The sequence below is a fragment of the Lonchura striata genome, chromosome 1 (assembly GCF_046129695.1).
Source record: "Lonchura striata isolate bLonStr1 chromosome 1, bLonStr1.mat, whole genome shotgun sequence".
In the NCBI taxonomy this organism is placed as follows: domain Eukaryota; kingdom Metazoa; phylum Chordata; class Aves; order Passeriformes; family Estrildidae; genus Lonchura; species Lonchura striata.
This window is the reverse complement of record NC_134603.1, coordinates 33,717,761-33,742,107: the sequence shown is the minus strand read 5'-3', so window position 1 is coordinate 33,742,107 and position 24,347 is coordinate 33,717,761. Positions and strand designations below refer to the sequence as shown.

The 24,347-nt window shown below is 45.2% G+C and overlaps 1 protein-coding gene across 1 annotated transcript; it reads right to left on the bottom strand.

Annotated features, from left to right (window-relative positions):
• Window positions 1-17,025: 17,025 nt before the first annotated feature.
• Window positions 17,026-23,724, bottom strand: PRDM14 (PR/SET domain 14). The gene is made up of 8 exons (XM_077783016.1): window positions 23,452-23,724; window positions 23,176-23,382; window positions 22,831-23,115; window positions 22,605-22,787; window positions 22,166-22,436; window positions 20,516-20,718; window positions 19,164-19,265; window positions 17,026-17,253 (listed from the first exon to the last, which is right to left on the bottom strand). Exons 1-8 carry the CDS (start codon window positions 23,722-23,724, stop codon window positions 17,026-17,028), a joined length of 1,752 nt encoding a protein of 583 aa, XP_077639142.1.
• Between the last annotated feature and the right edge of the window lie 623 nt (window positions 23,725-24,347).

Here is a 24,347-nt window from a genome sequence, read left to right as displayed (position 1 = left end):
ACTTTCATTCCTGAACTGTTACTATTTCTCTGAACTTTTGAGTATAAATACATGGCATCTCACTATCTCACTCTCAATTTCCTAAAGCAGAATTTAAGGAAAAAATTTTAAATTCCTTCATCTCTGCATTGCCTATGTTTACATGAGCCGCTAGTTTTTGGGGACAGTGGCTTCAAACCTTTAGTTTCTTAAGGGTATGAAATAATATTTTTCATGTGTCTGTGCTGAGTTAACCCAGAGTAGTAATTATGCAAGGGTTACAGTGAAACAAAGCAGTACATGAGTTTCCCTCCCATGATAGCAATAGGTATGCTGCAGGTAGATCTGGTTTTGAACAACTCCAGTCATAACTATGTAAAATCCTTCTGCATGTGTGCTACTGAGTTTTGAGCCCAGCATTATGCTGGGAGTACCAAGTAAGCCACGAAGGTTTCATTTTTACTGATTGTGTCATTTACTGAAGAAGCAGAATTGGTGTTTTTACTTGCATTAACAGCCCTCCAAATCCAATCCTGAAAATCCCTGATTCCTATTTTCTCCTGAGATATTAGGAGAAACCAAGCTGTAGCTGAGGTCAGCAACTGATAGATATGGGACTGCTTATTTGTTAGAATTTGGAGTCACGTTGTCCCAGAAGAAACTTATGAAGAGCTTAACATCCTAGCCTTGGTGGCTAAACACCAGGAGTCAGGAAGATGCATCTGCATGAAAGAGGCTATACAGCCTCACTATGCCTCCACTCCCTACCTACAAGCCAGAAAGGAGCAGCATGCTGATAAATCCCAACAGAGTTTGGCAACTCCAAGAGGTGAACAACATAACGTGGCTTCACTAGCAGGTGGCTCTGCACAGCTAGAGAAGGTGTGAGGTACTTACACTGTGGCAGAATTAAGGTGAAAGTAGAATTCCACATTAGCCCAAACGAAAAACACTTCCTCCAAGCTGCTAAATTACACGAACACGTGAGTCAAAGCATAAAAAATTTGAGTCACTTTTCTAACTGGCAGCTGAGATTTGCAGGGGAATCTCATGCCCAGCCATTGCCAGCAGAAGATCCCAAGGGTCTGCCAGGCTGGATGCACTACCCAGCCTGGCTGCTGTCCCAGGGCTGGCACAGGACAGGGGCAGGCATACTTCACTGGTCAAGATAAGCATTTAAGCAGCTTCCAGTAATCCCTTCATTCATTAAACTACACTAAGCAGATTTGCTTGGTCTTCAAAATGAAATCAAACACGTGAAGAAAGGAAAGTGCACCTAAACTGATGGTACAAAGTCAGCATGGGCACTTGGCACCAGGGGCCGCCTGCCTGGGGCAAACACAGATGCATGAGGCTGGCTGCAGCAGTCAGTGCATCCATGCTGGAACAGGTCATGTAGGCTTAATGAACATCCCCTCTTCCCTGTCACCAAGGGGAGTTGGGAAGCAATGTGACTGCAGGGGTCTTGGCACTCACAGCTTATAGGGAGGTGTACTTTTGGCTTGTGTTTCTCAGGGCCAGTCAAGAAATTCAGGCAGCTAAGGCTGAACACCTATTGAGATTCTAACCCACCTTGCCAGATTATTCTCACCATCCCAACTCCCTTGTGTTCCCTAAAACATGTTCCTCCTCTCCTCTCCTCTCCTCTCCTCTCCTCTCCTCTCCTCTCCTCTCCTCTCCTCTCCTCTCCTCTCCTCTCCTCTCCTCTCCTCTCCTCTCCTCTCCTCTCCTCTCCTCTCCTCTCCTCTCCTCTCCTCTCCTCTCCTCTCCTCTCCTCTCCTCTCCTCTCCTCTCCTCTCCTCTCCTCTCCTCTCCTCTCCTCTCCTCTCCTCTCCTCTCCTCTCCTCTCCTCTCCTCTCCTCTCCTCTCCTCTCCTCTCCTCTCCTCTCCTCTCCTCTCCTCTCCTGTTTCCTACCTCCATTACCTCCTTGACATTTACCAAGGAAGTAATACTCTGATAAGATGCCTAAAAAATACAGCCTTGTTTTTACAAATATTCAGACACCTTCTGCTTGTCCTTGTTTGCCATTACCTGTTCTCCTGTTGTTCCAGCTGCCCCTCACCCCACTCATAAACGTGCAGGCCAGATAAGTATCACAGGCCACAGACAGCAATCCTGATGGCAGACAGCATTGAAAGAACAATCAGCTCCTGCTGCCAAGCCCTTACATACATCACCAGCACAACTGGCCACAGCAAGAGAGGAAACACAGGTTTGGTGAGGCACACAGAGACTGATTTTACTTCCCCAGAGTCACTCAGTGAGAAGCTGTTTCATCACTTCCTTCCCTTCTGTGCAGACACCAATTTGCAGGGATGCTGGTTTTGTGCAGATACTGCCACCTGCCTGGTGACCCCCACTTCTGACATGGGGACATATCTGTCTTATGGGATCCATGCCCCCAGGGACAGTAGCTTGAGGGTATTTCTCAACATTGTCTGGATAAATGCTCTTGACACCAGGAATTGCATTTTCTGATCTTGTATGCATTTCCCTGCAATGCAACCCGACCTGCTGGGTCTGGTAGAAAAGTCTTAGGTCATGTGGAACATTTCCATCTAATGTACTGGGGAAGGACCAGCCCAGAAGAGGGCTTCCAGGGCAGCCCACTGTGTGCATGGTACAAACCACAGCCCAGACCTGCCTTAGCTGGCACTCCTAGACTGTACAACAGCCTAAGTAATACCAGTAGTAATTACTTAGAAGATATTCAGTAAAATTACATTTGTTTTCACAATACTATTATCACCAGCTATATAACCCATTCCAATCCATGTCACCTTGTTTCAATAGTAACTACTGAATATTCTTTCCTTGTGTTCCTTCGGATTGCAACAACAGGCTAGTTAAAATCTGCAGACCTATAATACTAAAGATCCTCCTCAAATTATGCATTTTCATATCAGGGAGTTAGATACCTGCCAAAGCATTCCTAGCTTAAAGGGAGTGAATCTGCTCATCAAGTGTGGGAGCTCCATGTTTTAGTAAATTGTTTTTCTTTCTTCAGCTGTGCCTAAGAGAGAAAAAACAGGAACACAACAAAGTGAAGAAAACCATGGGGAATATCTGATTTTATATAAAAGAAAAGGGGGAAAAAAATATTTTATTATTTTTCCTTGTATTCTATCTCTCAAACAAGTGGAAATGTTATTCTAAAATACATATAATGAACGAGATAAAAAAAGCAACAGGAAGCATGGTATCACCCCAAAAACAAATCAGATATTTCAGGTTGGATCCATCTCACTCAGCATTTATTTTAACAAATGGATTGCAGTGTAGAAAGCATAGTGAAATTCATCCCAGGAGTCTGAGCTATAGCTTTCATTCTAGGACATTAATGGAAGATTTTTAACCAGGCTGAGTTTACTGAAACAAAAACATCTCAAGGTCACACTTCTTAGGATGAGATATGTTCAATAAAATCACTGAAAAGGGCACATATGTTCCATGCAGATATACTTACAGATGTCACTCATATATGTTCTCTACCTTTTGAAACCTGAGGTGTAATGGGAGTATATTTATGTTAAAAGGCATTTTAAAAAATCAAGAAATCAATTTCTGGTAAGAAGCCTTCATATGAGGAAATGTTTTTTCCATCTCTTTGGGTCCCTTTCTTATTTTCTTTTTTTTTTTTTTTTTTCCCCTGGCTTACAGACATTGTGGCAAAGTACAGCAGGGGCTTTGTAACAGTTTATTGATGAGGAGTGGCCAAGGACATCTGTGGTCTAGAAAACCCACTACCAATGCAAAACAAAATCCTCAACCTCAAAACCATGAAGTGAATTTTAAAAAGACCACAAAAAGCTCCAGCTTTCTCCTCCTGGGATTCCCCATGGGTATTATTTGAAAAGCAGCTTGTTTTTTTTTTTGTTTTGTTTTGTTTTGTTTTGTTTTTTTCCTGTTGGGATTTCCTATATCAGTGAGAAATCAGTTGATCCTCTGGAGCCTGGAAGTTCCTTAGATCAAAGATGCCATGACCAGAGAGAGGAAGCAAAATTGTTTAAGTGCCATACCTGGAGCACTATACTTCTTCAAAAGAAGCAGAGTAAAATTTTTCAGATGTGTAGATGATGGTCTCTCAGTTCTGTGCTGATCCATGAAAATTCCAAAGCAAATTTCACAGACATTGGGAAGTCCTGACATGGAGAACCAGTTCTAAAATTTAAACCTCAAAGTTGTGTTTTTATCCAAAAGAAATCCTCACTGTCTGACAAATGTTGGACATAAAGAGACAGTTTTCTTGACTTGCTGATAGAAAAAAGTCACAAACTGAAAAGGTCAATTAAACTGATAAAAATTAATTAAAATCAGAATGGCAGTATGAACTCTGGCTACAACAGCTTAAAAGGCACTGGTATCACAGTTTTATTAGACTTTATATTTCATTAGAAATACAAAATGACTGAAAATTAATGTGTTAATTTTACCTTTAGTGCTGTCAATTCACATATATCAAGCTATTTATTAAAAGCTATCAATGTACCTATTTAACAAAGTAAATCCTGTGTACTGCAAAACATGAAGGAAAGTGTGATGGCTCATTTCATTTCAGGTTTCACTTCAACTTCAGGCATGTGATTTATTACCCTGTTATTGCAAGTTTAGGCTTTTAAATCAAGTAACACAAAATCTTGTGTATTTTGTGCAGCTCTGGTGAACTGCAAACCTGAAAAATATGACATTTTTCTTACGGCTTATACATTTTGACTGTCTGAACTTCAACATGCCTTTCTAAATACACACACACACACACACACACACACACACACACACACACACGTTAACACAGAGCTAAATTCTGCAATATGATACATCCTGATTTCTGTGGCTGAAGTGGAGAAAACAGTTTTAATTCAAGAAAATGATTTTGCAGTGGAAGTCGATCAATTATCTCTCCAGGGCCCTGAGAGTGAGGTGATAAGTAGAGCAACTGCTGAATATTATTGGGAAAATAAAAGATGCAACAGACAATAAGAATTCCAACACAAATATTAGGGCTTGGTGCTGTTTTGAGATTTTTTTTTAATTTTTTAAGGACTTGCTAATAAAGGAGTAAATTCTAAGCATCATAATTGACACAGCAGACAGAAGGGTTTTAATCAAGCAATCCATACATCTGACTTTCTTCTAAAAATTGTGTCTTGGTTCCTTTCCCATATATGTGCTAATTACAATCTTGAAAGTTTAAGTAGCTACAAAGTTGTGTCAATTTGTTCACTGTTTAAAATAACAAAAGGGCTTCATCTCCAAGGAGGAAATGTGTGCAAAAGAAAATTCAGCAATGCAGGAGAAGGAAATTCCAAGTATACCTAAAATCCTATAAAAAATAACTTCATTAAAGAGGAGCAGACATGCAATTGAAAGCAAGCTGATTAGGATATTCAGGGCGTCTAGTAGAGCACCAGCTGCAGTGGGCTTAGATGCCCTACACTGATGAATTCCATTTGAAGGAGACATATTAGCTAAGCAATTATTAGACAGGTTTTTGAGCATGGTTACAGAGGAATATATACAGTGTTCCAGCAAAGGGCATCATCAGGCATGTGAGTGCCTGCTCTGCCCATGGAAAGTCAAAAGGAATGGAATAAACGGGATTAAGAAGGTATTTGCAGCAGGACAAAGACAAGGACCTGTTAAGCACTAACACACCAAAATGTTCAAGAGGAGCACTTTAATTGCTTTGGACTGAGTCAATGAAGAAATAGTAAACAGTGGCTACAAATGTGTTAATCTCTCCATATGAAGATGCGATTAAGAATAGCTCACTTGCACTGGTGACACTGCTCCTTTCTTGCTCTTTCCCCACACACCCCCCGTACGCTGTAGAAGAGCGCATAAAGCAGAGGCTGGTCCCCAGCAGGCTGAGGAGATGGCAGCGCTGCTGTGGCTCCCTTCGAGGCCACGCCCGGAGGCTGTTTCCCTTGGAGGATATGTCAAGATGGGAGAGGGAAGCAAGGCTGGCTGTGGGAAGTGCATGTTTGTATCTCCCTTCTGTACAGTAATTATTTTTGAGGTGCATTAACATGGATTTGGGCTCTACTTTGGGCATCAGCCTCTGCAGTGCAAAGAAAAGAATTCAACTGCTCCGCAGCTCCCTTTATCCCCTCCGCCATGTGGAAAATAAGAACTATTATCCTCATCTCTCTTTACACAAGCCTATGAAGATCTAAGGACAAAAAAGTGTGAATTGGCATCACACTGGCACATTAAAATATAACTACGCCAGTTTTCCCGAGTTTCTGCCGGAGACAATCGGCCCTGCTCCCACTTTAAGTGTCTTGGGAACGCCCTCTGTCAGCAGAGAAACCACTGAGTAACAGAAGGTCAGCAGCACAGCTCCAGTACTTTCCTCTGCTGCAGGCTTCCACCTTGTCCTGGCTGCTGTAACAGCGCCTTGGAGAAAGTGGCACTCAGAAATCAGCAAGGAAGAGGTTTGGAAGAGACCAACCTGGCCCAGAGCCTGCTCTACACAGCTGGTGCAGCCTAGACCAGCTCAGCTGAGCCAAAAACTCCAGGGCTGGGGTCATTGTGTTGTAAAGGAGCCATTGTAGCGAAAGCAATAGGGGCGTTTTAAAATACCACTACATGACAATTCCAGTGTCAGAACCGAGCAAGTCAAAGAAGGCAGTTCCTCATAGCAGGTTAAACTCCTGAGGGTGGAGATAATCTCACAGCAGGAAGGGAGGAAAGTGCTATGCCTGCCTGGGCCAAGATGCTTTCACACTCCTCATTGCCAGCTTTAGGCTACAGAGGGGCCATTATCAGAATCATTGTCATTATTATCCTAAAATCTGCTGCCCGACATTCAGGCATCTATCAGGAAAAGACCCAAGGCCCTATTAGTGCAGGCAATAAGCCCCCAGGAGGAGGGGAGGAAACTCATTCCTAGAGAAATTAGCAGTTGCTGCTGGCTACATTCCTATCAGCTTTGTTAATTCTGAAGTGACATTCATTGGTAAATCTGATTTTACCACGTTCTCCCATCAATCAGTAGGACAAGTCTCCTAACAGAGGGTTTTTTTATTTTCACACACAATAATTTGCCTCACAGACACATGATGTAATGATCCTGGGGGAAGCTGATCATCAATACTCTGTATCTATATGAAAACCATGTTCCCACCACCATCACTGTGTCCTGACTGTGTCTGTGATATCTGCCTTTCTGCTCCCAAGCTGCAGTTGAGGAAGTCAGAATTTTCCTAAAAAACTTATTAATCAATTGTGAAAGAATGCCACTCACTCCCCAAGTGATGCTTCCAAAGAACATGATGTTAAATCCTTTACCTGGAAATGCTTCCATTGCAAATGCAATGGAGATTTGAAGACAGTGTCCCACAAAGCCTGGTGTTTTCCTGATACAAAAGAAAGTGTTAGAAAAATCGTGAGTTTTCATCCCATACCTCAGCAGGTCAAGTCCTGCTGAAATTCCAGTTCTTCAAGCTGATTCAGAAATATTTTGTCCTGTTTTAGATGGCTGGTCACAAAAGACACTATCGATAGATTCTGATAGATTTGCAATTCTAAGTTAATATTTTACCACCAACTGCATAAAATACAAAATGAATTAACAAATAGACTGCATACACATGGTATTTCTTTTGGGAAATTAAATATTTGATTGTGATAGAATCTTTAAAGATCTGGGTATTAAAAACCCAATAAACTTCTTGATATACTTCCATCTAAGTGAATGGGAACAGGTAAAAGCCTGCATTAGTCTTTTAGCTGTTTGGGGGTGGGGAGGGGAGGAAGGAACCTCTCAATTTCTTGCAGATTTATGTAAAATAGTCCAAACTCATGAAACTGTGTGTGAAGAGCACAGTCTTTAAGGTGATGAATAGTACTAAAAGACCTCCTTACCACTCTGAAGGTAGTTAACTGACCTGACTGCCTCGAGCTTTGACACCTTTAACCGGCATGTTTATCAAGGGAAAGATGGGTTGAATTTGTAAAATATTTGTCCTCCTTCTGGGGCCATACAGGAACCCACTAAACCGTGTAATTGCTTGATTTTCTTCTACTCCATACCCTGCAAGAGATGACAGGCAGCGAACAGAAAAGAGACTCTGATGCTGAAGGAAAGTAAGTTTTAACTGTCTGATGGGCTGCTGCGTGCCTCCCTCCCATGGGGACGGCTGTAACAGCGGGTTCAAAGCTCTTCCTACAGCCCCCGGGGACCGCTGTGCGTGCAGCTGAGTCCTGCTGGGCACTGCCTGGCGAGGGGATGTGCCCAAAAGCAAGAGGAGATGGGCAAGTGGCCATGTGGGGCTGTGCATGCAGAAGGGTTGAGCAGAGGCAGAGCTGCTGCTCTGTTCTCAGCAATGCCTGCTGAGCCCACCACAGTGCCCGGGCTCTCCCGGGGGTCCCCCAGCCACCACAGAGCCGAGCTAAGCCAAGGCACCTCCGATTAAACTATGGCAGGTTAAACTTCTGCTGAGTTTCTAATGACTGTAAAAACTCCCCTTTGGCCTTGGGTGCTATAACTATTTATGAGGCTGACCTTTAATTACTCTCTCATGTAGAAATCTTTGATAATATGTCTTTGAAAGCTTGACAAATACGGACCTACACAGCACAGATCAATACCAATATAGTAACATAGTACAGCAGCTTCCACAAAAGCAGATGCTGAAAGGTATTACCAGCAAAGTTGCTTCAAAGGACTTATCACTTCAGCTGGGCACTGTTGGCTCTTTCCTATTACTGAAGAGTTTAGGGAATGTAAAAAGCAAACATGCAAGGGATGCCAAATATTAACATGGCATAAAGACTGGAAAGGGTACGAAGCATTATCCCACTGGGCCCAAGGGAACCGCAGCTGTCGGCAGCAGCAGGACAAGAGTGACTGCCATCTGCCGTTGCTGTAAAGTTTGCTGCTCATCGCCTTTCAGGGCTGGAAAAAAATGGATAGTGTTTAGTACCTAGTTTGAATGCCACAGAGCTTCTTGAAAAGCAGCCCCTTAGCAAATCCACTCTCTTCATGAATGCCATCCAAAGTAATAATGAAACAGAGAGTGGAGTTATTAATTCTATAATCAATTTACTTGAATATTCAGTGCTGCTTGACTTTCCAAGTTTTAACGGACATTGTACACATGCATGAGCATATCTAGGTACACATATGCACATATATGTGTGTGTATATGTACACACAAATAAAAGCAAAAAGTCAGTATTATTCTGTTAAGAATGGTGAATACACTTGGCAGATGCCTACACAGTGTAAAGGGGGTTATCAGTACAATCCTACAGTTATATAAAACAGAAACTCATAGTCTAGAATACTTCATTTTTATTTTAACCCACCTAATAAGTATAACTTATTATTATAATATAAGTTTAATACTTCATGCCATAAGTACTATGGAAATAAGTGGAGGTTCTCCTATGACAATGATTAAAATACAGAATATGCATCATCTTTGACCATCACAATAAATTACAGGGAACTTGCCATTGTTCTCACCTAATGGAAGTTTGCTGCTGGATGATTCCCAAAGACATAGATTGAAGAAAATGCAAAGATAAAATTTTAAAAGTTTTATAATAGTTTTTATTTCCTCATCACTTCTAGAAAAATAATGAATTCATCTATCAGACAGAAGCGGTTAAAGGAAAGCGTCACAGACCAAAAAATTGTACAGATTTTGGGAGAGGTTTTAAATGCTAAGAACCACCTTAGTTTTCCTTCTCTTCTGAATTTCTGCAAAATTAAATTGTTTTCTCTTATTCAGAAGAAGAACTGTTGTCCTTTAGCTCTCCTACAGAACTTTTTTTTGTCATAACAACATCCTGGCCAAAACAGCTCCCAGGAGACAAAAGTAATGAAAGCCATAAAGGAAGAAGGTTTTTGTCATGCCAGGCCCTACTTCTCATGTCTTACACATACAAAACCATCAGCAACTAAACTGGGATAGACAGACTATCTGAATAGATTTGGCCAGTTACTCCAACTAGTTTAAAAAATCCAATATGTAGAAACAAACTATGTTGACACTGATAGTAGTGTTACATCAGCATAGAAACAGAAAAGGAATTTAAAAGCCTTAAATTCAGGGACGTTCCCCATGAGGAGGAAAGATCAGACTGATTTTCTCTGAGCTTTCCTCCCTGTCTGTAGATCTGGCATTTGAACTCTCTCTTTGATGGAAAGAAACTCAAAAAAGCAATCTACCTGAAGGAGTCCTTCTCCATCCCTCATTTCTCTAATCTCCAAAACATAAGGCTGAGGACACCCTTGGGAAGGGGCCTGGGGGTGGGGTGTGGGGGGATGAGTAAAGAACACAGATGCTTGAGCAAATAACCAAATGTCACTTATCCAGGAATTTTCCCTTTTGACGGCACGTTTTTTTCATGCTGGATTTTGTTTTGTGTGCAGTATATTAACTGTGTGTGATCTCTCCAGCTGTGAAACTAAGAGGAAGAAGCCTTAGAAGAGGCATGGGTTAATTAGAAGCCTATTGTGATAAATTTAGTAATATCCATACAAGGTTTCATACTACTCTTGACTGGAGGTCCACCAAAGTTGAGAGAAAAAAACCTCCTTTTGACTGGTAAGCTTCTGAATCAGCCTTGTTACAGTGCGTGGAGCAAAGACTCCCAGCAGGGTTTGGGCCCTTCAGAGCCATGGTGTGAAGCCTTCTTTTGCTGCCAGCATAAGGAAAGAAGCTTTCAAGAAGGCAGCTCCAGACACACCAGAAAAGTAAAATCCTGCCCTCCAGGGGCTGGACTGTCTCTCTTCCAGCACTGCACATGGCTCATGGAAGGAAATGTCCCCAGTCCCTCCAGCATCCTTCAGCACTGCCATCTCCAGCACTTCCTGCTCCAGTCTTGCCCATCCTCAGTATCAGCAAGAGCAGGATGCTGCCAGCCCACATTCCCTCTCTGGGTACAGCCATACATCAAGCACTGGGTAGGGGGAGCTCAAGAATAAGAGCAGATATGGGGCTTTTCACATCCCTGACAAAACAAAAAAAAAAAAAAAAAAAAAAAAAAAAAAAAAAAAATTGAAAACCAAATCCAGTTTTCATTAAGAGTGCATTGGTGAAACTGATACTACAGAAATACACATTCCTGTGTGCTGCCTTCCTGCTCCATAATGGCTCTTGCATTAGGGACTGGGGGCAGGGGGCTACTGTTATCCATTTACTTTAGTAAAGATTGCTATTGAATGAAACCTTTAATGGGGTGTTTATGCTCCCGCTCCACTAAGAGCTCCAAGCTTGTGGCAGAGTAGTCTTTCCCTCCACCTTGACAGCTATCAGAGAATCAATACAGGTAATCCCTCAGCTGGCCTCAGCCCCGCTGCTGCGGGTCTGGCCTGGCCACTGCACTGGGGTCACTTGTGGGAAAGCAAAACTTCTCCAGGGAGTGACTTTTCACAACATCCCCCACCTCTGCACTGACCCTCTGCACTCCAGAGGGAATGCCACCAACCCCACTTTGATTTAGACAGAGGATGGACTTATTCTTGCTCTCTAGAAAGCTTGATTTCACTTCAGGGGTTATCTGTGAATTGCACTTTTTGGCCGCTATAATCCAAGTTATCATCTCTTTCTCTTTCCTTCATTCCAGGTGGGTGCTTTCTCTGCTCCTGCATTTCTGTTCATGACTAAGGTATCTCCTACTGGCTTTGCTCAAGTTCCTGCAGACAAAGTGGAAGGATTGCATTTTCTCACTGCTACTTGGCAGGCTGATAACACTGCAGTTTACAGGACAGTGTGGCATTCTCACAATAAGGTATTCAAAAGTGCTCTCTACGCTACTAAATTGCTGGGCTAGCCAGAGGTTAGTCCTGTGACAAAGATTAGTCCTGTGACTTTAAGTCTGGTTTGCCACTGCTGCAGTGGTGTAAAGCTGGGATTTCAGGACAGCCCCTACAGCAAGGCTGCTGCAGAGTGACTGGCTGGGGATGGAGATGGAATAGAGACCCTCAAGCCCCACTGCAGGAGAGGCAGAGGTGCTGTCACTCTCCTCTGGTGCTGCTGCACAGCCCCAGCTGTCAACACCCAAGCCCAGGAACCTCCGAGGGGATGGCTTTTCAGAAAAGGCACTCACTGGTGGAGATGAAGCCTCCTTGGAGCTTAAGTCAAACACCATAAAAGCACAGACTGAAAGTCTGGACAAGTTTCACCTAAGGTTGAAAAGGAACAAAAGAGGGCAAAAACAGAGCCTCACACCTCTCATGTGCCTAAGGCCCTGCACTAGGTGTCTTCGAGAGAGATAGAAGGGGGAAAGTGCAAGGGCATGTGTATCAGGAGAGAAAGGGAATGGTGATGGTGACTGTGTCTGTAGGGGTAAAACAAACACCAGCACTTGCTGCAAAGGCCTGTAGGAGACAGGGGACCCAAGGAATGGCTTTCTTCAGAAGGGGACAGCCAGTCAGGGCTCCTCTGGTGAATGATCTCTCTTGTTTAATGGACAGTTTGGCACTGACCAGTATTTGTTTGTGACATTATCTTCAATTCACCAACTTCCTTGCTGCTTTTCACCTTTCTTCAGTGCTTAACCCTGTTCTCCACAGTGAGCAGCAGGACAGGGACTGGGACAGCAGGGGCTGGGGACCAGGTGTTTGAAGAACAGGGATATGCAGAAGATGCTAGAGGCAGCAGATGTCTGTGGCTAGGCCTTTTGTTCTCTCACACTTGCAAGCCTGAGCTCTGGGACCACCTTTTTTTTATCTCCCCATTGTCATGTACTCGGGAGTTAGCCTCACACTGTCTCTCTCCCTGCACCCCTCTGTTCCAACAAAACAGTTGATTGCCCTCATACTCTGGTTTCTATTTAGATCACTTTCTATTAACATTTAAAAAACCCTGACAGAGTTAATGCAGAACACTTAAAACCAGCTAGTGTCTTACAGGACTGATTAGTCCCAGGGACTTTGTCTTGCTGCTCCCCTTGGGAGGACTGTTTTTAATCCTAGTTAAGGGAAGAAGAGCCAGGGTGCATGCACGTCCTTTGCCTTACTGAAAGCAGTGACAATGTGACCCCAGACAGGGACATCACTCCACAGCCAGTTTAAGCAAAACTGAGAGAGAAACACGGGTACCTATTGCACATAGCGTATTACTGTAGTTACTGTCATGGAAAACAATACTTCTGTCCTATATTTGCAGGTGCCAAGAAATGGAAGAGATGGATTTAGTACAGCATGCAAAGCCACAGCCCAGCCCCCTGAGAACTGCAGTGATGTCCTTTCTGCTGCCTCGGCTCAGAAACAGCTGCAGGAGCATGGAGCACCACGGTGCCTGCTCAGCACAGACCTGACAGCCAGGTATGCCCAGCACAAGGACCGAGCCTTTAGAATCTTAGAAAAGATTCTGCTGAACTTGCAGAAAAGTTCATGCACGTGCACTTGCAGCCTCCTTCATGCACATGTCCCTCTGTGCCATGCAGTCATTCCGGGAACCCGACAGATAGAAAAGTGCAGCATGCACACAAGCTCCCTCAATCTCCCCCCTTAGCTGTGTGTATAAATATCCAAAACCTCACGGCTGGCTGAGCTGCACATTCACTCAGCTGCTGAAAGCATGGCCACAAAAAGTGTAAATGAATGTGCAAATTGTAGGGGAGGAAAACCTCAGCTCACAAGACACACACAGGGTACAGGCACACTACAGGAGGATTCCCTAATCTCTCCTAACCCCCATCTGGCAAGAACAGCAATCTGTTTGCTCTGACAATCAGTGCATTTTTGTTTCAGAAAACTAAAATCTGCATGGTTTTGTGGGTGGCTCAGCTTGACCTCCCTCCTGATAAATTTCTCCCCACCCTGCTGTGAAGTGTGCAGATCCAAGTGCCATCCTCACAGTCCCCAGCACAGCTGGGACTTGCTATTCAAAAGGGAGAGGATGATTCTATAGAATAGTTAAATGCGACAAGGTAGTTTAATTCCTTTTTTAGTGCTCAATCTGGATCCATCATCTTGCTTGCAAGTGGGAATGAACTCAATCCAGAACTGAAAGGCCTCAGCTTTCATGAACTGTTGGGGTACTTAAGACCAAATCCATTAAGACACTGCATGCCTTTGACTTCTTGCGCAGTCAGCTGCTCCCCAGCAGGACAAAGACTAGAATTCACAATAAGAGACTTACAAATGACAAAGTAAACACCCTTCATCCATTTGCTAGTACCTCAAATACCCAACTCTGCATCTAGCAGAAAACATTAGTGTACACGGCAGCCTCCAACGATTTATTTTTATTATGCAAGATTAATAATAGGAAAGGTGGGTGCTAATGTCTTTAGAAACAACTCGATGGGCTAGGGTCTTTAGGACAAACGGCTGTTAATGTCTTTGAAATGGGTCTTAATGTCTCTACCAACCTCAAGCTGAAAGTTTGTTACAAAGCCCAGACAGTTTGACTATAGCCTAAACTCCTGAACTTAACGGCAATAGAAAAATGGGTAAACAAAGTCTGTTGCAAAACCTAGATAGTTTTAAATTCTGAACTGTGGGAGAAAAAGACAAATGTTCAAGGCAGTTTGGGAAATCTGTACCTCAGCCAGTGGGGAAAGGAAGAGGGCAACATGGGGCAAGGAGCCGAGGATAAAAGGAGGCTAAGTTTCCAAAACTCCAGTGGGCTTTCCCTCCCTTCATTCAAATAAAGTTGCAGGACTCCTCTGTCTCCTTTGTGGACACTGGCTTTTCATAGCGTGGTTTTGTGCACAATAATTAGCATCAAAATTTGCATATATGGTTTTAATGTGCAAGACAGCCAGTACCTTCAATAAAAAGTACAAGTATAACTCTTCAAATATAACATACTCCTTTACAGACAACACATCAAAGACTATAGAAAGGTGCAAATAATTTAGCACAAGACATTTGGGGTTTCTTCAAGAAGAAGAAAATGCACACAAGAGCACTACAGAGGCACCATTTAAACATACAACCTTCATTCAGAGCAAAAAAAAAAGGAGGTTACCTGCACAGGAAGCTAACCAGGCATTTCACAGTATTTCAAAGCCATTCCTAGTCATAACATTTTCTTCATTAGTAGGCAGTTTATTTCACCAAATCCTGATTTTTTTTAAAGGGACTGAACTAACAAAGGCTTTGCACACATAATTCTTGTTTCTGTCGGCCAGGATTTTGTATGTTTGTATCTATCCTCCTAGACAGCAGGCAGCTGGAAGGAAGGTTCAGTTCTACCTGTTTCCCAGCATTGTTTGTACATAAGTTCTGTGTTAATTTTCTGCTCATGAGTGAATTTTAAGGGCCAGGGATTCAGCCCTCAAGATGTAAAAAATTTCGTCTGCTCTATTATAGTAATATTTGGTATTAAAATAAGAAAAAAAAACAGAGCCTACCCTAAAACCTACATGAATAAACATATAATGCAAATGGATTTGATTATTTCACATACTGCCTAGTGCTGGACATCAATATTTTGTTTATTGGTAAGTTATTTAATAAATAACTAAAAAATATTTTCACCATGAAAACAATGAGAACAGAGCAACTGAAGGTACAAGAAAAACCTTATGAAAATTAGTGCAAATCAGTATATTTAAGGATACAGTATCTGCACAATATAATTAAATGTACAAGTAAAATTTTCTATTTTTATGCTATAAATAAAGAGAACGTTTAAGTTGGTACAAAATAAAAACTTTACTTTCTTCTACTTTATGTACAAAATTCTTGTTAATCCTAGCTGATCTAGGATACTTTGAAGAGAATTTTATCATCCCAGTAATACTGAACTATCTGTGTTTATCACCTAGCTCCAAAAAGGTGGCTCAGCTTGACTTCCCTTGATGCAACCTACAGTCCCACTGGCACTGTGAGCCCTCTCACATGCACAGCCTCCTGCCAGGCCTGGTGGTCACTCAGTGGTAACTAAAACTTCTATACCAATTACTGCACTCCCTATCCTCAGCAGTCCTTCAGCGCAGGCTCTTTGTTAAGCCTCCTTGTTAAGATTTCACAATGATATGCAATGCAACTTTTTTAAGAATTGGAAATGTCTCACTGACCACACTCCTGCCTTGCCTGTGTGGTCAGTGAAACATGGACGATGACACCTTCCAGTCCTCCCATGGAAGCAAGGCCTTTTCTGCAGACTGGGGAAGGAATTTCATGTGCAGAGTTTTAGGCACTGAGGAGTAGTCCTGATATCATTTTGCAGTAATACAACATAGAGCCAAGAGGAAGCAGTCGAGCCCACCCTTCATATCAGGGTTCACTGAAAATATTCACCTGGCCAGGACCAGACAGGTTCAGGGAAATTCAGAAAGAAGAGCCCACTGCTGGGATTGTGCTTTCCCTGGCCTGCTCAGAGTCTACAATGAAACACCTCTGTAAGACCACTGGACTGCTCATTATCCACCCAATGGCTTACTGATGCTTAGGAATATCACCATGTTTGGTCTTCCAAAATCTTGAGAAGACAAAACCAACCCCCACTATCTCTGCTAGCTGGGATATCAGGCCTGCATATATCTTACCACACCCCACTTCTCTCCCTCTGGGCTAACCAGCATCCAGCACCCTCTGGAAGAGTTGCTCTCACAGTCCTGGAGCTCTTAAGTCTCCCAGCAGCTGAATTATTTAAAATAGCTCTTTGTTGCTCCATCAGCCAGTATCTATGAGAAAGTTCACTTTTAAATAGAGCATCACTAAAAGAGAGGTTAAGGGTAAGTAGACCATATACCTGTGGTCATCTCTCCAAACAACACGAACAGGTTAAATCAGCTTTAAGAAATGCACCTGATAAAAACATACAGACTGTACGAGGCAGTCCACAGGCATTGGAGATGCAGAAAAACTCCTCACAGTGATATTTGTGTAGAAAGGGGTTTGGGGAGGTAGAATTCCCTCCTGCCTGAAGACATTAGAGTATGGGAGGAGAAGGAGAGTGGCATCAGGGTATACCCTGTTCCCTGTGCTCAGTCATGTGCCCTGGGGTCAGAGACCAGACCTACCCCAAGAGCCACTGCAGGCGTCACCTCCTGCGCTGTGCACAACTAGACACACACAGACCAAAACACACATGAGCTGGTCCAGGACACGTCCGTGGGGTTCCCGCCTAATGAGCGGCATGAATCTTCATGTGGAAGCTGCAATCCTCCTGCTCGGGGAAGTGCTGGCCGCACACGGAGCACGCGCAGCCCTTGTCCTTGCTGTGCGTGCGCCGCACGTGGCTGTCGTGGGCCGCGTGCGAGGCGAAGGCTTTGCCGCAGTGCTTGCACTTGAAGGGCTTCTCCCCCGAGTGCTGGCGGATGTGAGTGCGCAGGATGCTGGACGCTGTGAATGCCTGAAAGGGCAGGGATCATCGGAGAGGAGATGGAATCGCAGGTAATTTGCTTTCACACGTGCAATCCCCACCTTCAGCTAACCCAGACCCCCATCAGAAGCAAGTTACCCTGAAAATTAAGTCCTGAAATAGCTCATGTTTCCACTCCTCAGGTAAGTGGAAAAAAAATAATGAAAACTCCCAGCAAGGAGGAATCAGAAGGTAACAGCTATTGTTATACAGATGTGGCTAAGTCCATGGAGAAAGATTTCTGAGCAAAGACACCAGTAAATATCTTCTATATGTCAGAGGGAATAAGTCAATACTAGCCTAATTAGCTTTGCAGCTCCTTTATGTGTGGGAAACATAATGCAGGCTTTTCTTCCACTTTTTGTTTTCACAAGTTCATTTTCCCTACTCCATCATACCCTTCTTTTTCTGCAGGCAGAGTTTCTAGCCTGTTCCCCCACCACTTTTGCGTAGGAAAGTCATAAAGACTTCTTCATTAGGGGATAAAACTCACTAATTAAAATTTGAACAGGAATGCTGTAAACTTGCCTATGTTTCCCCATTTTTTCTTTTCCAAAGAGAGGCAATTTCAGGTCCTTTAGTATTTGCAGACCACATAAAATAAATACTCTCTAGTAATTTTTCACAGCAAACAATAAATCTTAGATACTGTTTCACTGGGAACCTTAGAGCACAAAAAGATCACAGACTCCTATACATAAATCCTTGGAGGTGTATATCAAGGGCAAAAATATGTATTGGGGAGAGAATAGTGATGTTGACCCAGCACTGTTCCTTTAATCTCACAATGCTCTGAAATAAGTGACCACTGATTTCCAGCAAAGGAGCTGGAAAAGCAAAGCCACTGTTAGAGGGAGAAGAGGAAAAGAAAAATTGTAATTGCATAGGAGGAGCCAGTGAGGATTTATTAAAACAGACTCTGGTTTTCCAGCCTGAGAGATTATGGCTATGTCCTAGGATAGCTGCATCCTGCAGCCTGAGGACTAATAGTTTAATCTCATCCAATCCACAACAGTCCAACTAGAATGGGCTGGGGACTGGTCAAATGTCCTTAGAGATCTCTTTATAGAGCAACCTGTAAAGCTCTGCCACCTCCTCTTGTGATTTGAAGATTAAGGATTGTTTCATCCTAATCTCTGTTCAGCATGATCACGGGGAGACAAAAAAAAATATAATAGCCAAAAGGAGTTTCCTCTAAGATTCTTTACAGCAGGACACCTCAGCTTTGTGTTAGTCCAGGCAGTCATAAACAAAACTTCTCTCTACAAAATCAGGAGCAGCTGATGGGGCTCCTGCATTGCATGGACACTCCACAGCACCTACCAATATTCATCCTGTGCATCCACAAGCTGTCTGCTGCAAGAGCTGTCAGCACTTTCACAGGGAGAGCTCACCTGAATCATCCCTGCTGTGATGGGCAGTAACAGCAGGGCACATCTCTGATCAGGGCTGTGTGGTTCTCCTTGTGTTCTTTTTAAAGTGAAACCACCATGCCTGTCTGCCCATCAACAGCCCTGATATTTCAAGGTAAGCATGCACAAATTCATACTGTGCAGGTTAAGTTTATAGACCAAATCTGTTTATTTCACTACAGAAGCAGTGCCAATAACACCAAAAATTACCTATCTGATGAAAAAGTGGGATATTGGATCTAGCTGCATGCTTTGAAATGTTCTCAAGCTTCCCTAAAAGCAGTGATCTGCAGATCACTGAGCTGGGATGAACCACAAATTCCATGACCATATTTCTTCAGCCTCATCCAGCCCTGTCACCTTACCTCACAACTGCCCAGAACATACACCCACTCATCTGGCTAACAGTTAAATACAAAGCATTTTCTTGAGAGAAAACAAAGAAACAAAGCACAGCAGAGGGAGGGATGGGGCAGGGCTTTGCCTTACCTTGTTGCAGTAGACACATTTGTAGGGGCGCTCCCCAGAGTGAACCCTCATGTGCTTGTTTAGGCTTGAGGACTGAGAAAAGCTCTTCCCGCACACAGAGCACTGGGGGGGGAAAGAATAAAGTTAAAAGGAAGCATGTAACTGCATAGTTAATAGCAAAAATTAAGGATGTGGATGATGTGCACATTTCTTACATATAATCTAGATATACACATATATGTATGTATTCATGTGTAAACACAATAGTAATTTTAAGCTACAATAAATTGAAATACCCAGAAGTTTAGTCTGGTTTTAAGAACAGCTTTACCTGCATATGTACATATATATATTAAAACCATGCAAAATTTAAATCATTTGCATTAAAATTGTTTCAATAAATAATTTTTATTTTACAGAACAGATAATGTTGATTTTCAGTAATAAAAAAAAAATAATTCTGTAAAATCTTTAAAAAATAAATATATAAATCAAGTCCAGTTTTAATTTTTTCCCTAAAAGACAAGCTACCTAAAGAATAAAATAATTTGAAATTTACCAAGGAAAGGGAAAGAAAAAGGAATTATATGGTATTTAATAGAATATTTTTTTATCTGTTACTAATTCCATGCAGATATTCTGACATTGCAATAGTGCCATTTTAGTTACAAAATATTTTTTTCCTCAAAAAAATACACATTGTAGGATGATCTATAAAATTTGGAGAATTTTGAGGGCTAATTTAACTGTGCCATTTCAAGCACTAGAACTTGCCTCTCCCAAGCTTCTAGAAAAAGCCTGATTTTCTATTCCCACTGCTGCTAGAGAAAATTAGTGCTAGAAAAGCAAGGTGTTTGGTGCAGATGAGTAAAGCATTTTAAAGATTTGCTTTCATCAATTGAAAATCTGCTTCACACTGAATGTGAATGTAAAACTTTTAAGCTCTGTTTGGTCCAACAGACACAGACAAAGCTGTGGTGGGTTCTGAAGGATGGGGTGTGGGAAACACACATCAGACATCTCTCCCCTGATCCTGGACAAGCCAAGAACCTTTAAGCACAAGTTAACGCACACACCGTGTACGAAAAGAAGCAGCATTCATATGCAATCATTCAAAAAGCCCAGGAGAAAATTTCTTTTTAAACTCTCACTGTGGCAGTGGGGTTTATTTTCCCAACCTAAATCCATTAAATTTCTTTAACCAAACTGTGCTGCACATGACAAGCTCTCCCTGAGTAGTCCCACCAGGAAACTGCCAGGGAAACTGGAAGAGGAGGAAGGTCATCAGCATCTTATCTGGACCAAAAAAAGACTTAATATTAAGTACCCTCAGAAGAGCCAATGCCTGCGGAGAGGCTCGGGAGCAGGCTCACCTTGTGAGGTCTGTGCTTTTCGTGAACGTGGAGAATATGGATCCTCAGCCTGTCTCTTTTTTCAAAGGATCGGTCACAAAGGTGACAAGGAAATTTGCGGTCCCCCTGGTCCACGCAGCGGGTGTACTTGAGGTGTTTGTCCCGGTAGTACTTGTAGGCAAAAACTTTGCCGCAGCGCTCACACTTGAAGCTCTCCCCGGCCTCTGTACAGCAGAAGGGAAAGTGCCACCCCTCCGTTACACCACGGCAAAAGGGACTCAGAGATTAGATCTGTATCCTTGCCAGAGCCGGGACCCCTACGGGGAATTTTAACTCTGACTGATGCTGGCAATATCATTAACAAAAAATGTGTGTGCCGCGTCTCCTGAGCGTTCCCAGTGCTTCCCTTGCCTTTTTAAAGGAGGGGAACAAACTAGAACACACAGTCCACTAAAATTACTGTCTAGCTACTAACTTCACCAAAAACAGGATTTCATCCTTGCATATCCATAAATAGCAAGAAATCATGTGAAAAAACAACTCAGAGTCCCACATAAAAACTTCTCCCCAAACGGAATCATTGTGAGATATTTTTTATCAATAATTGTCCGCAAATTTTATCTACCATCCCAAAACGAAAAATAATTTTGCACACCTTTTCTATTGTTTTCAAATAGCTATCGAACAAAATAGCATATTTATTTGACTTTTTTTTTTAAATTTCAATTAATTTTTTACCACTGAATTTAGAAAAAACACCAGAAAATTTTCAGGCGTTTATACATCTTTTTCTGTCTTTAATAAAAGCACCTTTAGCTTAAGCCTTAAGATGAAAGTAACAATTCAGCATCTGTCTGAATTAGACACTTCAAGAGAAGAGGTACAAAATTTTCCATGCCAAATTTTCATGCGAATTTGCTTCTGTCCCTTTCTGCTGCACCCTGCCGACTCATTCCTTCCCAGCTTTTCCCGCACTGGCACATACCTGTTTTCCCCATACATAAGTTTTGATTATAAGAACATCATACTTTCTATACATTACAGGTAGAACTACCCTCCCTCTCCCCTCACCCTTGCATAAGTGCACTTGACATTTCTTTTGCAAGCAATATTGACATTACGGGATCGGAACGACTTCAGCCTGCCTCATTTACTGAGAGCGTTAATTATACGAAAGTCAGGTACGCAATCCTAAAATGAAACAGGACCAAAGCCGGAATAACCCCGAAAACCCCATCTCCTCCCAAAACGAGACCCTGAACAAAGGCGCTGCGGGGCCGAGGCAAGTTCAGCATAGGACCACCAGATGTTTTACAATCGTCAGACCAAACAACGCTTTAAACTCCCCGAGGAACCGCGGACTGGGAGCGGACTGACGGCGGAAGAAAGGGTAACCTCTTGCTCCGCGCTGCCGGCAGCCCTCGGTGCAGCCCCCCGGATTCCCGGCGCCGAGGGGAAGCTGCTGCTTCGGGGTGCAGGATGCCGCAGGGAGGGGCGGCCGGGCAGATCCGAGGGACCACCGCCTCACCGCAGGGTCTAGGAAGCTTTTAAAGTAAAACAGCCGGACAAAGGTGGTGCCTTTACCTCCCCTCGCGTGACTCTAATCCAGGCCAGGCACACGTCCGTGGGAATAAGGGGCAGTGTCGCTCAAGGGGTTGCCGGCAGGCTCACCTTCGGGGTGCTGCGGGGGTTTCTTCCCCTCTGCCATGCCCTTCAAGCTGATGGGGATGCCCAGAAATTGCACGTAGCAATCGCCGTACCACACCAACAGCTCTTGGTTCGGGAAAATTTCCTTGCAGGTCTCGTAGAAGATTTGTCCCTGGCACTGGATAGCCGTCAAATTCTGCTCCTCGGGGAACCTAGCACAGTTCACCAGGGACATCCAGTTGCCAGTGGAGCCCTTCCCGTCGATAAAGTGGCTCAGACCACCGTATTCAAAGATCTGGAGAGCAGAGAAAAAAGGATCAGGTTTGACCTTCCGCACACGTCCCGCTTTCAGCAGTCCCACCACCCACACCGGGCCGAGCCCCTCTTGCAGGCTACAATAGAGGGGACCTCGCCCCGGCCCCGCGCTGGGGGTGCGGGGTGCGCCCGACGGTGCCGCCGCTACCTCCCACATCAGCGAGTTGTCGTCGTAAGTCTTGATCTCGCTCGTGTTGACCACTTTGCCTTGGAAAGGGCCGAAGCGGACTCCTTTCGGGATGGGGTCCGTACAGAAGACTCCGAGCTGAGACACGTCCCCGTAGGCCACCCGCAGCACGGAGAGCCCTGCGGGTGACAGGGGGCTGAGCGCGGCGCGGCGGGGCGGGCACAGCGCGGCCGCTCCGGACACTTACCTTCGGGCAGCTGCAGCGAGTCCCGGTCGAGCAGCGGGGCGGCGGAGTCCGCAGCGCCTGCAGAAGAGGAACCCCTTCTTCAGCATGGCACCAGCCCTGCAGGAGCGGGTCCTGCCTCCCCGACAAAGGCCGCAGCCCGAACCACCCCCGGCTGTTTCCAGGTGTGGGCTCGTAACGCAAGAAAACCACCGGGAAAATAAGTCCGACGTGCCTCCGGCGATGTACCTTGAGCCAGGCTGCCTGCACCCCTTTTGGGACTGTCCCCGAACCCTCCCGCACACCTGGCTGCAAGGAGCGAGCTGCCGCCCAGGGTCACCCTGTGCCCCTCTCGCCTCCGTCAAATACCCCCTTACCCGAGTTGGCGGGGGACACCCGGAGCCCCGAGATGGCGTGGAGATTCCCGGTGGGCTGGCTGCCCCGGAGTGCCCCGTACAGCACCGCGTTGAGCTCCTCCTCGGTGAAGTGGTACCTGTGGCTGTGCCCCGCCGCCCCGTCTGCCCCCGGGCTGCGGGCAGCCCTGTGCGGGGGGCTCGGGTGGGGAGGCGAGAGCGACTTCGGGGCCCCCGTCGCGAGGGCCGAGCCCTCACTGGGAGGGAAGGGGGACGGCAGCCTGGTGTAGACGGGCAAAGGAAGGCTGGGGAAAGGGCCGGTGGGCAATGGGGGCGGCTCGCTCACAAAAGCGGGGACCCTGCTGAAAGTGAAGGGAGGCAGAGGCGACGAGGTGGAAACCAGCCCGCCCAGGGGTTTCAGGGGCTGGAAGAAGTCGGGGGCCGTCTCGAAGTAATGGGCGGGTGGGAGGAAAGAGGGGTAGTAGGAGGCGAGGCCGGCGGGGCTCATGCCGAACGAGTCTCCGCCGTCTCCGGGGACCGACTCGCCAGCCAGGGACAGAGCCATGTCGGGAAGAGCCGGGCCGGGAAGCGGGGGGCAGACACCTGTGTGCTGCCGGTGCGGGGTCCCTCTGCGGGGCGGGACGGAGGCACGGGAGCGGCCTTGCGCCGTCGGGGCGAGCGGCCGGCCCCTCCCGACCCCCCGCGGCTATATCGGCCCGAGCAGCGGGGCGGGGAGGGTGGGCGCGGGCGGTGGCGGCCGCCCGGGGTCACACGGCCCCGGGGGTGGGCGGGGGTGTTGCCCCGACCGGCACGGCTACCCCGGGGCGGAGCCGCGGCTACTCACGGAGCGGCGGCAGCCCCTCCCCACGGGTGGTAGGGGAGGGGGGGGGGGTGAGTGGGTGGTCCGGGCTCCCGGACCCACCTTCCCCACCGCCGGCTCTGCCCTCCGCCCCTCCGAGCCCCGGGCCGGCCGCGGCTCGTGGCTCCTGCCTCTCCCCAGAGCAGGCGGCCGGCGTGCGGGAGCGCTGCTGCTCCGCACGGGCCGCCTGCTGCCAGAGGGGAGGGCTCCACATGGCTCCCACACAGTGTGTTCGGGGGTTGCAGGGATGTGGTTTGAATATGGAAAGTCAGAAAACACCCCTGGAACTCCAGTGACCTGGACAGACGGGAGCGGCGCAGTCTTGCTCA

Excerpts from the sequence above, each read along its gene's own strand:
- PRDM14 (XM_077783016.1), bottom strand. The coding sequence starts at position 23,724 with ATGGCTCTGTCCCTGGCTGGCGAGTCGGTCCCCGGAGACGGCGGAGAC. Across the intron at positions 22,788-22,830 it reads CTCGCTGCAGCTGCCCGAAG|GCGCTCAGCCCCCTGTCACC; the intron begins GTAAGTGTCCGG and ends CCCCGCCGCGCC. Across the intron at positions 17,254-19,163 it reads AATGTGTCTACTGCAACAAG|GCATTCACAGCGTCCAGCAT; the intron begins GTAAGGCAAAGC and ends CTGCCCTTTCAG.